General features: G+C 40.6%; 1 protein-coding gene across 1 annotated transcript in view; it reads right to left on the bottom strand.

Moving 5' to 3' along the window:
* The window catches only part of grsf1 (G-rich RNA sequence binding factor 1), a 38316-nt gene that overhangs the window by 320 nt on the left and 22971 nt on the right, over window positions 1-15025 (bottom strand). Inside the window, exons 4-9 of the mRNA XM_059965479.1 lie at window positions 14673-14816; window positions 12491-12629; window positions 11087-11265; window positions 10307-10419; window positions 8676-8811; window positions 5994-6077 (exon numbers count right to left, since the gene is read on the bottom strand). Of these exons, the coding sequence (XP_059821462.1) occupies window positions 5994-6077; window positions 8676-8811; window positions 10307-10419; window positions 11087-11265; window positions 12491-12629; window positions 14673-14816 (795 nt within the window). The remainder of the gene's footprint in view (window positions 1-5993; window positions 6078-8675; window positions 8812-10306; window positions 10420-11086; window positions 11266-12490; window positions 12630-14672; window positions 14817-15025) is intronic.

Genomic DNA, 15025 nt, shown 5'->3' with positions numbered 1-15025 from the left:
AGTGAATTATCTCACTTTCAGGTCACAGATCTGCAAATGAGATCAACAGATCTCAGACAACAGGTGATAAGCGATAATAGCGGAGACTACAGTATGGTGTATCTCTGGGTTTTGTGGACATGAAACAATACAAGGTCAATCCCATCCAGTAGGATTGTAGCTGATAATTCATCTCAGCACCATGTTCCTGCACTAACCCATCATGCAAAGGTATATTCATGGTTTTGAAGGAAATCAAAACTCCACTAATTTGCTATCCAACCATTTGGAAATTCTGGTGGCTCAAGTAAGATTTGCTGTACTCCTTTGGAAGTTTTATCATAAAGACTAAGTTAGTGAATTAAGTTTTTAAAAAATCTGTTCGTCAGGCACTAGCAAACTCAAGTCTGCTGCCTTATTGGAGTTTTATTGTTGCTCAGTCTCCATAGTACACTGGGGTAGTGAATTCTGAAGATTCATCGAGTAAAAAAAAATATTCCCCATTTGCATAGCCAACACTTGAAATTCTGATGCTAGATTCACTGCCCCTCAATATCCTGTTTTGTACCCTTTTTGGATTACAACAGTGTAATTTTTCCAAACTCCACCTGCTTAACTGCTCATCAGCAAGCAACTCATCCCAGCAATCAATCTGGTCAGTCCTTGTTGCGCTGCCTCTATTTAAAGGCAGTCCTTCCACAGGTAATCACCAGTGCACAATATTCCTGGTGCAGTCTGCTCTTTACAGCAAGATTTCTATTTCTGTATATATTTGGTACGTGACAGGCTGAATTGCAGTATCTGCTGGACATTGTCGCAGAGTCCTGGCCTATACAGTATATATTTTCTTTGAGTGAACGTGCTTCTTTGCTCCGTATTTTGAATGTTTTGCATCTTGGGCCCAGAGGAACACTGTCTTGTTCAGCTGTATCTATGTACGGTTTGAATGATAATTAAACTTGATTTTGATATCCGGTTGCAACAAAATCATTGTACTAACTGCTTTAGAAAGATAGAAAACCTACTGCACAATACAGGCCCTTCAGCCCACAAAGCTGTGCCAAACATGTCCTTAAATTACCTAGGGTTACCCATAGCCCCCCTATTTTTCTGAGCTCCATGTACCTGTCCAGGAGTCTCTTAGAAGACCCTATCATATCTGTCTCCACCACTGTTGCCGGCAGCCCATTGCACTCACTCACCTTTCTGAGTTAAAAAAAAAACTTACCCGACATCTCCTTTGTACTAATTTCCAAGCATCTTAAAACTATGCCCTCTCGTACTAGCCATCTCAGCCCTGGGAAAATGTCTCTGACCATCCACATGATCAATGCCTCTCATCATCTTATACACCTCTATCAAGTCACCTCTCATCCTCCATCACTCCAAGGAGAAAAGGCTGAGTTCACTCAACCTATTCTTATAAGGCATGCTCCCCAATCCAGGCAACATCCTTGTAAATCTCCTCTGCACCCTTTCTATGGTTACTCCAAGTGGGGTCTGACCAGGGTCAACCTGCACAGCAGCTTTGAGTGTCCTATGGACTCGGACCCCAAGATCCCTCTGATCCTCCCCACTGCCAAGAGTCTTATTATTAATGCTATATTCTGCCAACATATTTGACCTACCAAAATGAACCACAATCACTTAACTGCATTGAACTCCATCTGCCACTTCTCAGCCCAGGTTTGTATCCTATCAATGTGCTGCTGTAACCTCTGATAGCCCTCCCACACTATCCACAACACCCCCAACCTTTGTGTCATCAGCAAATTTACTAACCCATCCTTGCACAACCTCATCCAGGTCATTTATAAAAATCGCGCAGAGTAAGGGTCCCAGAACAGATCCCTGAGGCACACCACTGGTTACGACCTCAATACAGAATATGACCCATCTATAACCACTCTTTGCTTTCTGTGGGCAAGCCAGTTCTGGATCCACAAAGCAATGTCCCTTTGGAGCCCATGCCTCCTTACTTTCTCAATAAGCCTTGCATGAGGTACCTATCAAATGCCTTGCTGAATCCATATACACTACATCTACTGCTCTACCTTCAATGTGTTTAGTCACATCCTCAAAATCCATTCAGGCTCATAAGGCACAACCTGCCTTTGACAAAGCCATGCTGGCTCTTCCTGCCTTTCCAAATGTTCATAAAACCTGACTCTCAGCATCTTCTCCATCAACTTACCAATCACTGAAGACTCACTAGTCTATAATTTCCTGGGCTATCCCTACTCACTTTCTTGAATAAGGGAAGAATATCCACAACCCTCTAATCCACTGGAATCTCTCCCATCCCCATTGATGATGCAAAGATCATTGCCAGAGGCTCAGCAATCTCCTCACCTCCCACAGGAGCCTGGGGTACATCTCGTATGGTCCCAACTTGATGCTTTCCAAAAGCTCCAGCACATCCTCTTCCTTAATATCTACATGCTCAAGCTTTTCAGTCCACTGCAAGTCATCCCTACAATTGCCAAGGTCCTTTTCCATAGTGAATCTGAAGCAAAGTGTTCATTAAATACCTCTGCTACCTCCTCCGGTTCCATACACACTTTTCCACTTGATTAGTCCTATTCTCTCATGTCTTATTCTCTTGCTCTTCACATACTTATAGAATGCCTTGGGGTTTTCCTTAATTCTGTCCGCCAAGGCCTTCTTATGGCCCCTTCTGGCTCTCCTAATTTCTTTCTTAAGCTCCTTCCTGCTAACTGCATAATGATAGATAATCTATCATTATCTAGTTTTCTGAACCTTTTGTAAGGTTTTGTTTTCTTCTTGACTAGATTTACAACAGCCTTTGTACACCACAGTTCCTCTACCCGAATATCCTTTCCCTATCTCACTGGAACGTACCTATGCAGAACTCCATGCAAATATCACCTGAACATTTGTCACATTTCTTCCATACATTTCCCCGAGAACGTTTCCAATTTATGCTTTTCCCTTACTCCAATTAAACACTTTCCCAACTTGTCTGTTCCTATCCCTCTCCAATGCTATGGTAAAGGAGATAGAATTGTGACACTATCTCCAAATGCTCTCCCACTGAGAGATCTGGCACCTGACCAGGTTCATTTCCCAATACCAGATCAAGTACAGCCTCTCCTCCTGTAGTCTTATCTACACATTGTGTCAGGAAACCTTCCTGAACACACCAAATAAACTCCACCCCATCTAAACCCCTCACCCTAAGGACATACCAATCGATATTTGGGAAACTATATAATCTCCCACCACAACAACCCTGTTGTTATTACAACTATCCAGAATCTGTCTCCCTATCTGCTCCTCGATGGCCCTGTTACTATTGGGTGGTCTATAAAAAACACCAAGTAGAGTTATTGACTCCTTCCTGTCCCTAACTTCCACCCACAGAGACTCTGTAGACAATCCCTCCATGACTTCCTCCTTTTCTGCAGCTGTGACACTATCTCTGATCAACTGTTTCCTCTTTTACCTCCCTCCGTCCTTCTGCAAGTGCACTTCATCAGATACCCAGGTGTGTCTGAATACAAACATCTCCCAATCTCTCAAAATTAAAAACTTTTCTATTTTTCCTACTAGTATAGAACTGCACATTTTTCCCCCACAATGCATTCAATCCTTACCCATTCCTTAGTAAACTGGTTTACTGTTGTGATTTGTACTGAAGTGCAGTGAAAACCCTTAGTTTTGCCTGCTATCCATAATCTCATTACAGCAGTATATTGAGGCAGTAGAGTAAAAAATGCTGAATAAAGTGTGACAGAGAAAGTGCAGTAAGGTAATAAGGTAAAAGAACATTATTATTGATTCCTGGTGTTAAGAGTTTAGATCTGAGAGTAGAACCCTTATAAAAGTAATGAGTAGATCTGCATAAAGTACTTGCAAGGGGTCGCCATGCTTAATATAACCCTGAAACCATCGCCTTCAACAAATCACAACTAGTTTTTCATTAATCTCTCATTGATAGATTCCTGGGGCTCCAGAAGTTAGCACTGTCCCTGTGGCACCCCTAAACATAGCCTCCCAACCCAAAACGACTCCCTAATTTGTTTCCGCCTTTAACTAAGCTCCATTACCATGCAAAACTCAATACACACTATGTTCTAATTTTCATTAGTAACTTGCTATATGTTACCTTGCAAAAAAAGGTCCTAGAGTCCCAAAATACATTGGTTCCCTTTATACACTTAGCTGGTTGCAACCCCTATGGTACCACTGTTGGGAAGAAACAGACAACACCAACCAGTGCTTTCCTCCCCGCTGGCTCTCAACTCTACCAGAATGATTTCATTCCTCGACTTTCAAAGCCACATTTCTTTCTGGGTCAGTGCCCCCTCCTTGATTTTCCCTCTATCTGAAAGTAACCTGGAATATCTAACTCAATGAGGTTACTTTGCAACAATAGCTTCTAACTAAACTGCATCCTACTACTACACTCCCAACTTGGGGTCAGTTAGCTGGCTGACTAGCACTACAGTCCCTGCTCTCATTAACACAGCCTGTAATATCCAGTACCTGTAGCATATATCTGCCAAACTTGTAATCACACCCTCTTGCTGAGCGATTCTCCAGTTCCTTATCAATAAGGTTATGATTGCCTCCGGAACAACACACCCAGATCTTAACCCCACGCCCAAATCTTGATGCAATATTTAAATCTTGGACCCCAGTAATGAATTAAACACAGTTCAAGTTGTAAATATTTAAAATGCCATGGATTGCAGTGCTCTCCATCAACTTGAGCATACTGCATTGGCATCATATTACCTGTCTTCACTTGCCTACTGCAATTATCCTATGTACAATACAATATGCTCATTCAAAACACTTGGTAGACATTGCACTCAATGGGCCCCACACCTCATACTACTGTGCTCACCACAAAGAACAGCCCATTTAGCCCAACAGGTCCATGCCCATAATACCAGCACAAGTACTCCACCAGCAAATCCTTCTATTTCTCCCTCTCCCTCCTCTCTAATTCTTGCAGATCTTCCTCTTTTGAAGACCTCTGATATTTACATTGTCCCTTCCCTAAGATTACAGCTGTACAGAGTTGTGAAGAGTTACTCACCACAAGGTGAGCTTTAAAAACTCTATCAAGTTATTCCTCAGTCTACTTTATTTTAGAAAGACAAAGCCCATTCAATTGCTCCAGTATAAACTAGTGGATAGCTTGTGTGGACACCATTGTAGCTTTCTGCATGAATACAAAACACACTACAGTGTCAACCTTCTGTTCTACCGGCACGCACACTTGTACAGATGAAATGCTGCACATAATGAATGCTTGACATCAACTAGATTGGCTGCAGGTAGCAATCAGGTATGAAGGATTAACGGTTAGCCCACCCAAGAAAACTGCATTGTTAAACAGCAACAGAGCCCCATGAGCCCCAACCCACAGGAATGCAAAATGCTGCACAGTAGTGGACTCAGCCCAGATCATGGGAGAACACCTCCGTCCACCATTATTGCTATCTATTTGAGGTGGCAACAGCTATCATCTAAGATCCCCACTATGCCATCCACAGCTACCACTGGGCGGGAAGCACAGAAGCCTAAAGTCCCACACCACTAGGTTCACGAACAGCTACAAGAATTTAGTTCTTGAACCAACTGGCAAAACCCTAATTATCATCTCAGTACTGACACAATGACCATGTTGCATAGAATGGAATGTTTTAATTAAAAAATGTATATAATTTATGTTTTTGTTGTGTGTTGTATCTCTAATACCGTGTGTTTGTGACATTGCTGCTGCAAGTTTTTTTTTGCACTTCTGCATACATGTATGTTCATTTGACAATAAAGTTGACTTTGGAGAGTTCCCAGTGTTTGTCCAAACCTGCTCTTAGTACATCAGGGCTGGGAAGAAATTAATCAAACAATTCACAGACAAAACCACTTGTGTAAAAAGGAAAGCCACATGCTGAATCAAACTAATCCAGCAATAACTCCCTGCAGCCTCTTTTTGTACCAAAATCTTGGCATAGAGATTGTAGCTCTAAAGACATTACCTTTCTCTTGATTTCCTTGATCATTATGTCTGACAGGAATCCCCGAGCAAAACGAGTTCAGGTAGAGTTCTATGTAGCGATGTTCTGCATCAAAGAGAATCAGAAGCCAACAGCTGCAGTAAATGAACCCAGTAGTTATTAAGTTAATGCCTGAGCAAGATCCAGCATGACCAAGTACAGTAAGCATGCTGTTAGAACTCAACACCTTACTGATGACATAACACTTCCTCTTAACAATCCCTACTCCATCATCAAAAATGAAACCAAAAGATGGGGGTGGGGGGAAGCTATGGCCAGTTTCAACGATCATAACACCAAATATAGAAAATAATAATTACATGGTTTTGTGTATTATATTACTAAAACCCCTCCAGAGAATATAGGGACAATCAACACCTATACATTTTGAGGGGAGTGCAGAAGCCCCTGTAACACAGCAGGAATCATCTCATTTGTGTGAAATGGGACAATTCTTTTCCCCAGGATGGAGAGAGAAGGCAGCTAGAAAGAATTGGGATACTGATCAGTTCCACTCTATGGACTCTGGGCACAAATTCCCTGCCACACTGTCACATCTTTCCTGTGATGAGTTTTTTCTTACCAGACTGAGTGTAGCATGTACAGATTTTCTAGTTTCACATAAACGAGAAATGATCCTTGGCAGGATTAGGTGCTGAGAGTGTATCTAGAAGATGATCATGGGGAGCTCATGTAGGATTGAGATAAGAAGAAATTTCTTCACTTGGAGGCTCGAATTTTCTGAATTCTTTACTCAAGGGCAATGGACACAGTCATTGAGTATAGATAAGGCTGAGATCAAGAGTTTGTTGGGAATCTAAACAATGTGGAGGTTCAGAAGGGTTACAGTGTGGATGATGGTCATTCAACAGCTGTTTTAGGTCACAGCATTCCAGCTAGGTCCATCCAACTATCCTGTCCTACAAATTCTCTCTGATCAGAATGCTACAACTGAATCCATTAACCCTCATTTTGCAGAATTATTTTCCTCATTCCCATTTTGGTTTTCTTGCCAATCATTTTTATTCCCCATCTCTTGAATCTTTGTTCCTGTACCAATGGGGATCAGTTTCAATTATCACTTTACCTACATGATTTTAAATGCTTTATCAGATCCTCCCAATTTTTGTTCCAAGAACAAGCCCCAAACTTTCCACCAGCCATTTCAGTTCCACCACATTCCCACACCGACATGCCTGTGAAGATTCCTCTTCTCCTGGCTCTCAAAAACTAGAGGACCACCTCATAATTCACATGTATCAAACCTGGTGGCATGAACAAGCTCCATTTCCCCCAATTTTCTTTCTCTCTCCTCTTGACTCAACTGCCCCCCATCACTCATTCCCCTTCCATAATCTTTCCAACTGCCCAAGACACTCACACTCCTCCCCACCTGTTACCCCCTCAACCTCCTTCCTTTTATTTCATGTTCCATCATCCTCTCCTATCAGATTCTATCTTCTTCAGCCCTTTGCCACTTCCACCTATCACTTCCCAGCTTCTAACATGATTGCTATAAGCAAGAGAATTGCTTCATCTGCCCATTCACTTCCTACATCACCTCCATTCAGGGCCCCAAACAGTCTTTCCAGGTGAGGCAACACTTCACCTGTGAAACTGTTGAGGTCGATTATTCTGTCTGGTGATCTTGGCAGCCACCTCTACATTGGTGAGAACTAACAAATTGGCGGACCACTTTGTTGAGCATCTCTGTTCCATCCATCAACAGCAGAATTTCTTTGTGGCCAACCATTTTAATTCCTATCCCCATTCTTACATGTCAGTCCATAGCCTCCTCTTTTGCTAAATAGAGGACATTCTCAGGGTGAAGAGGCAACACCTCATATTCCAACCTCATGACACTTCTTCCTTAATCTCCACATTGTCCAGCATACAGGCCTATTCTATTTCAACCTCACCCTGATCAAGGTCCTTTTCACTTGTGAATACTGAAGCAAAGTATTTACTTAGGACCTCCCCAACCTCCTCCACCTCCAGATACACGTTGCCTTCTTTATTCTTTAGTGGCCCCACCTTCCTTCTTGTCATCCTTCTGTTCTTCACATACACAATAGAACTTGGGATTCTCCTTAATCCTACATGCTGAGGCCTTCTCATGCCCCCTTCGAGCTCTCCCAAGTCCTTTCTTAAGCTCCTTCCTGCTACCCTATATTTCTCATGAGCCCCAGTATACAAGGTATTGTCTAATCACAATGGTCTGGGCACCTTGGTATGGCACAGTGCTGATATACTGGTTAATAAATTTCTGTCTTTTAGTTTGTCAGAAAAAAAATTAGAACTATTTTGATGTATTATGGGCTCTGATAGAGAACACAGGAGGGAAACAGATTAGCAAAATGAGCAAATGGCAGAGGAAGAGCACTTGTTTTTTTTGAAACGCAGTGAGCTGTTGTAATCTGGAACATGTTGCCTGAAAGACCAGTGAAAGGAGATTCAAAAGGAACTTTCAAAAGAGAACTGCTGAAGTTATTGCAGTTGAAAACCTAGCATGCTGCAGAGAAAGATCAGAGGAGGGAGATGATCGGATGAACACTTTCAAAGCAGTTGGGACAATGGGCTGAATACTACTGTGAATGATCATGTGAAATAAATGGTCTGCATAAGACAGTCCATTTCAGACTTGAGATGCAGTAAAGTTCTTACGCATGTGCGATTTATCTTTTGTCATGGCAGCAACAGCATCTTCATGTGTGGCAAAATGTACATCTGCTTCTCCAGTGGCTTTTCCGTCAGGTCCGTATTCCACAATAATCCGCACTGGCTTCAAAGGCTGGAAGAACTAGAAGACAAAAGATGTTTCACAGCAACACCTCCCAAGAGACTTGGTGGCACAAGATTGAAAATATGGCTTTCGGTTTCTTGCATTAAAAATATAACAGAACACGAAACTAATAAGCCTGTAGCCTCCCTGCAATTCATTACCCCTGAGCAGGACTCTGCAGATTTTTCCAGTATTTGCAGTCTGTCTTACTTCACTACATTGTACACTACCTTACCATTACAATGTTAAAGTGCTATAGGGCTATTACAACAAAACTTCATGCCAGTTAAAAGTTTCTTCCCCCAGGCAGTTAATCTGATCAACCATTCTAGTTAGCCCTCCCCCATACCCCTCTATTACCCCAGTCATTATTGTATATGCTTTACACTGTAAATGTGTGCTGATATTTATGTATTTCTGCACACTTAATTCCAATCTGTACATATTTTTGTATAATTCTTTATTCTTTTGAATGCGGTCTCTTGCATGCGATGCAACACACCTCAACAATTTCCTAATACATGTAAATAATGAATAAAGTTGATCCTTGACCTGTGTTATCATTCAAAATATTTTAATAAACAATGGCACCTCGTGCAGTGCTCATTTAACTTCCACAACAGATCAGCCTTTTCAAACAAATAAGCTCCTTTTAAATTAGTACCACACATGCCATTAAGTCAAGTTGTTGGCTTGAAATCCACACACGTCTATGTATGTGTTACTAGCACTGCAGTAGTGGATGACCAGTGATGGAATAGCAGGTGTAAGGATGCAGAACAACTCCAGTTAATGTGTAGCTAAAGATGACCAGATCCACATCTAGTAACCAAAGGATGCAGCTGTGGCAGAGGGTTGAGGGATGGTTAGGAGTTAAAGCCACAATATGTAATTGTCACAGAGTTCAAGAAATAGTTGATAAGTGTGGAATAGTTGCAGTGGTGTCCATTATTGATATTTGTGATGACTAAATTGCTGGCAGTACTCACAGGCAGCAGACTGTTAAGAGTTTAAGTGTATAATACAGGTGCTGGGCTGTACCAGTAGTTTTTCGAAATTAATCTGAGATAACACTGGCAGACCTGCACCTGACGTACACAGTGAACATACTGAGTACAGCAAAGGAACAGGCGCTCAGCTCAATTGTGCTGAAGTAAGTTAGAAATAAGTTAGAAATCAAATGTCCAATCGGACTAATTCCTTCTACCTACCATATGCATACACTTCCACTCCTGCACATTCATAAGCTTATCTAAGAGCCTTTGGAATACCTCTATCATACTTGCCTCCACCAGCACATTCCAGCCATCCACCACACTGCAAAAAAAACTTGCCTGACATCTCTGAACTTATCCCCTCTCACCTTAAACACATGCCCTCTAATACTAGACATTTCAATGGGGAAAGGATACTGACCATCTACTCTAAATTGCTCCTTGTCAATTTGAAAACTTATGATGGGGCAAGTGTTACAGATAATTTGTTTGAAAATATGAACAAGGCAAACACTTACTTTAACAACATCCTGTCCATTAACCCGAAATGGTAGGCCCCTCATATGCACATTATGTACATCAGATCTTTGAATACAGTGATTAGATTCCAAATCATTTTTTGGCAGCTGCACTATTAACCAAAGAAAAAGAAATCACAATTTTGAGAGAAAAGAGTTCAAGTTGTTTACATTAAAATATCAAATATTTTGGTCATGCACTACGAACTATGCACATCAGTTTACATGGCACAGTGTACCAATATAGTCAAGTCTTTGTGCAGTCTTAAAATTGCACACATTTGAATCTTATGCAAAATTTCACAGCTGTAGAACTGCTTTGAGGCACACTTTATAAAGCATATCAAGAAGTGAAAGTCAGGCTTATATTTATAACAAGACAGAACAAATGCAGAAAATGTGGCCTATTCAGCACCTATAAACTGTCAACATTTTATGAAATCTGAGCAAATCTGTCTTAATTTTAATCACTTGCTTCGATTTCATATCCCTTAATATTTTTGTCTAACAATAGAAACAATAGAACAATAGAATATGGACTTTTTAAAACTTATAACATTTCAGTGTTAGTTAATTCACCAACATTAATTCCTCAATTACAATAAAGTCTTTACTAACTGATCAAATTACACACACGATTTTAAAAAAAGTCTTGCCGGAACTGCAATTCAATCAACTTTGCAGATAGCAGGAGGCTCTGCTTGTGAGTGGTATCCTTACAGAATCAACAGCTTTCACAACATGTGTCTTTCATTCCTGTTAGGCAACAAGGTGCCTTACCATTCTGGACTCTACCATCTCTTTCCATCATATCTCCATTATCACTGCTACTGTTTACCACAGTACAGCTCTCATTGTCAGTTGCAGTTTCCTGTGCAGTAGGACAGCGAGGCATTTTCTTCGAGGGACGGATGTATAAACGAAGATCACTCTTGGTGCTTCGAAATATTTCAATGTACCTAGCCAAGAAACAAAACTGATCGTCAGTGCTGGATGGTTATTTTCTGGTTTGACATCATCCAAAGTAGAAATTGTTGACTGCATGCCCTTGACACACTTTCCACAGATTGAGCGAAAATAGCTTGGTACTATAGAACTAGTGAAACAGGCTATTGGAACATTTGGACAGAATTTGCAGAACATCACACTATTAGAATAACTAACTCAAATGTAGGTTTTATTCCAAGAATATTAATACTCAACAGCAAATGTTGCAACTATGCAGACTTAAGGTATTGATTAGTATAATGAGCTCAGTAGTGGCTCAGGAAAAAATAATGAGGTAGTTCAGCTGTGTGGTTTGAAACATGAAGGAATATAAGAAAAAAAACAATTCAGATTACCAGTAATTTACCAGAACTCACAGAATGATTGCTTACACAAATTGGTGCTAATAAATACGGTCCCCACAAGCCTTACCCCCACCCTTTTAAATTATACTCATACTGTACTTACACAAATGCATCAATTGGTTCCTTTACTGAATTCATTGACACCCCCTTTCCTGTCTTCTCTTTGTCCTTCAATCTTCCCGTCTCTCATCTCAAATTAGCTTCATCCTTTTCTTCCCTGCTCATTTTCCCCACCTCTGTACTTTCTTTGAATGGTAATTAAAATTTCTTGCATCCCTAACTTCTCTGTCAGGGTAAGAGATATTCAACCTGTCCCCTCGCTACCAATCTGAGGTACTGAGCATTTCCAGCATTTTCTGATTTTATTTTCTATTTCCAACATCTATGCGCAGAAACACAAGTCACTTGGCCATTTAAGCTTGTTCTGCCATTCAATTCAATACCACATTCTACTCTCTCCACATCCTATGATTTATTTTTGTATCTAGAAATTCTCCTCAAACTTGCAGCATTTCAGTCTTCACTATTTTTCATATTAAAAAGTTCAATTCACCATCTTCTAAGTGAAGAAGTTTCTTTGCATCTCTGTCCTAAATGTCTTATCCTCCATTTAACCTTTATACCCAAGGGTGACCAATTAGACTGCAAGAATTTTGCTTGAGAAACAAAATACTGGAGGAACTCAGCAAGTAAGGCAACAGCTATGATCTTTTCCTATCTCAGTCTGCATACATTGACGATGTTTTGTCTCAGCAATTTAATCAGAATAGTTACTCCCACCAGCCATTTCCTAAACCAACTACAGCACTTAAATTGTTAATTAAGTACATACCTAGATCCTATCATTTCTCGGTCTTTTGCCAGGGCTCTCTCTGCCATTTCCTGAGATGCAAACTGAACAAAAGCATCCCCAGTGTTTCTGCCACGGTGATCCCTGGTTAGAGTCACACCATCTTCTACGATCTCCAAACCTGCAGTTAGTGATGTTCAGGAAAGAAAACAAGTTTCAACAACAGCTGTTGTCAAAGTGCTCACAACATACTCCCTTCCTTGGGTGGCCCAGAATTTGAAGATCTCTCTTCTCTGCTGGCTGCAAAATGAGTTAATCTGAACTTCAATTCCTGATGAAATCACAACCCAGAACCCAATTCAGCTCAGTTGACAATGTATACTGAGATGCATGCTCCTAGACCTTAACAATTCTTGCAGGTGTACTGCTGAAGCTAAACCTAGATGTGTAAGAGCTTGTTGAAGGGAGTCTTGGGGGGAGAGGGGAAGCGCTAAACACTATAATCAAAGTACAATGAGAAACTGGTTGTCAGCAGAACAATGTCAAAACAAGACAACCATTTTCCAAGATCAATTCAGTTGAAAGTACAGAGGGACAATTAGAATGTCTTTACTGGTGAAACTGTTTAATAAAACCATAATTAATTACTATAGCAACTTGGGACTTCCTTCTATGTTTTCCATTCCCTCTCACAGGGAAAATACACAAATTTACAAATGCTTTTTTGAAGCTCCAACCATTTTTCCTCTGCTCCCACCGTCCCCAAACTCTTTTCCCAGACAAGATAAATAAAACTGTGTAGATATATATTAATTTAAAAATTCTTGGATGGTAGGATGGAGATGTGTCTCTACCAAAGGAAATGTAAGATGCTCCATCTCTCTGCCAGCCTGCAGGTCACCCTTGGGCAATGTGTAGTACCTACTTAGCCCCTGATCAGTGTCATGTGAAGCCATGTGAGCAGCTAGAGGGTATCACAAGTCCTGAGGATGCAACCACTGATGCCAGGCAATCTCTGAATAGATAGTGGCTGGGGTCACCCGTCCCGTAAAGACACTGCCCAGAAGACAGCAATGACAAACCACTTCCGTAGAAAAATTTGCCAAGAGCAATCATGGTCATGGAAAGACCATAATTGCCCATGTCATGTGACACGGCACAAAACAAACAAATGCAATATAAACAGTTTGGTATTTTAAATAAGAACAAAGAATCAGAGAATCACACGTTAGGTTAGATCGAAGTCTCCTCACAGGTGACAACCAGTACTGTTGAAGGTCACTGATTTGAAATGCCATCTATTTTCCTCCTCAGGTGCTGTGTGACCTTCTTGATGTCTGCAGTGTTTTCAGTTTTTAAACTTGTGAAAACATACTATTACAGGTAGTCAAAAAAAACCGGAACAGTTCAAGAGACTACACTTGGATTATTTCATGTATTATAGGAAGACGTGATTAAGCCAAACAGGGTGCAGAAAAAAAATTGACAAGTATATTCCTATGAGTGCAGGGTTTCAGTGATAAAGAGAAATTGAATATCCAAGACTCTTTTCACTGGACTGATGGAGGCTGAGAGGTGACCTTGTTAAGATTTATGAGATCATGAGAGGCATAAATAAAATGGATATTCTTTCTTTTTTTGCTGTGTAGAGGCATAGGATTAAAGTGAGGGAAAAGATTTAAAGAGCACCCAAGGGCAATTTTTTCCCATACTGAAAGTGGTTGGCATATGAAACAAGCTGCCAAATGAAGTTGTAAAGGCAGATTGTAAAGGCAATTACAATGACAGGTTCACGGACATGAAAAGTTTAGAGGAATGTAGACCAAACAGACAAATGAGACTAGTTCTGAGAGTTATGGTCAACATGGAAGAGATGTGCCAAAAGGCTTGTTCACGTGCTATGTAACTCTATGACATTAAAAGAACTAAGATTTACTGTGGAGAAAGATGGTTTTGATGTCTTTAAAGCATTGCTTTGTATTGACCAAGCAGCAGCAGCCACAGTTATTCTAACACTGAAAAATGTCAATGTCTGCCCCTCTGATGTTGAACAAACCATCTGGAAGAGTTCAATAAAAATTCTGATATTTTTCAGTGATATAGAAATAAGTGGAAACATTTAAGAGAGTAAGGGAAGAAATTGGAAGGAGCTGCATTGTAATATGGACACTTGTCAATGTTTCTGAACCAAAGGAACGATAATGCATAGAAGGTATCAACAAACCAGCAAAGAAGCGAGTGATATCCTCCATTGTGCAACTATATGGAAGGCCTCTCAGGCGCACGGTACTACCATCAATCAGCTCTTTACCACTGGAGTGTAGTCGCTTCAGAAGGAAGTCCACATCACTGTTGGTTAGTTCAAACACTAAGGCAATTAAGAAAAAAAGTTAAGTCATTATCCATTTCCTTCCACACAACCTTCTCCCACCCTCTTCTTAGTAAATCCTTCTGTTCCTTTCTCAAGCCCAAATGCTAAAAAGGCTTTCACCATTGGGAGAATTCTCCATAATCTCACTAATCTCTCTGTATCAAACTTTCTCCCAAATTTGTTACTATATTTATTAGAGTCTACTT

This window comes from Hypanus sabinus, chromosome 3, assembly GCF_030144855.1.
Source record: "Hypanus sabinus isolate sHypSab1 chromosome 3, sHypSab1.hap1, whole genome shotgun sequence".
NCBI classification, from domain to species: Eukaryota; Metazoa; Chordata; class Chondrichthyes; order Myliobatiformes; family Dasyatidae; genus Hypanus; species Hypanus sabinus.
The sequence above is the reverse complement of the archived record's forward strand: the minus strand, read 5'-3'. Positions and strand labels throughout refer to the sequence as shown.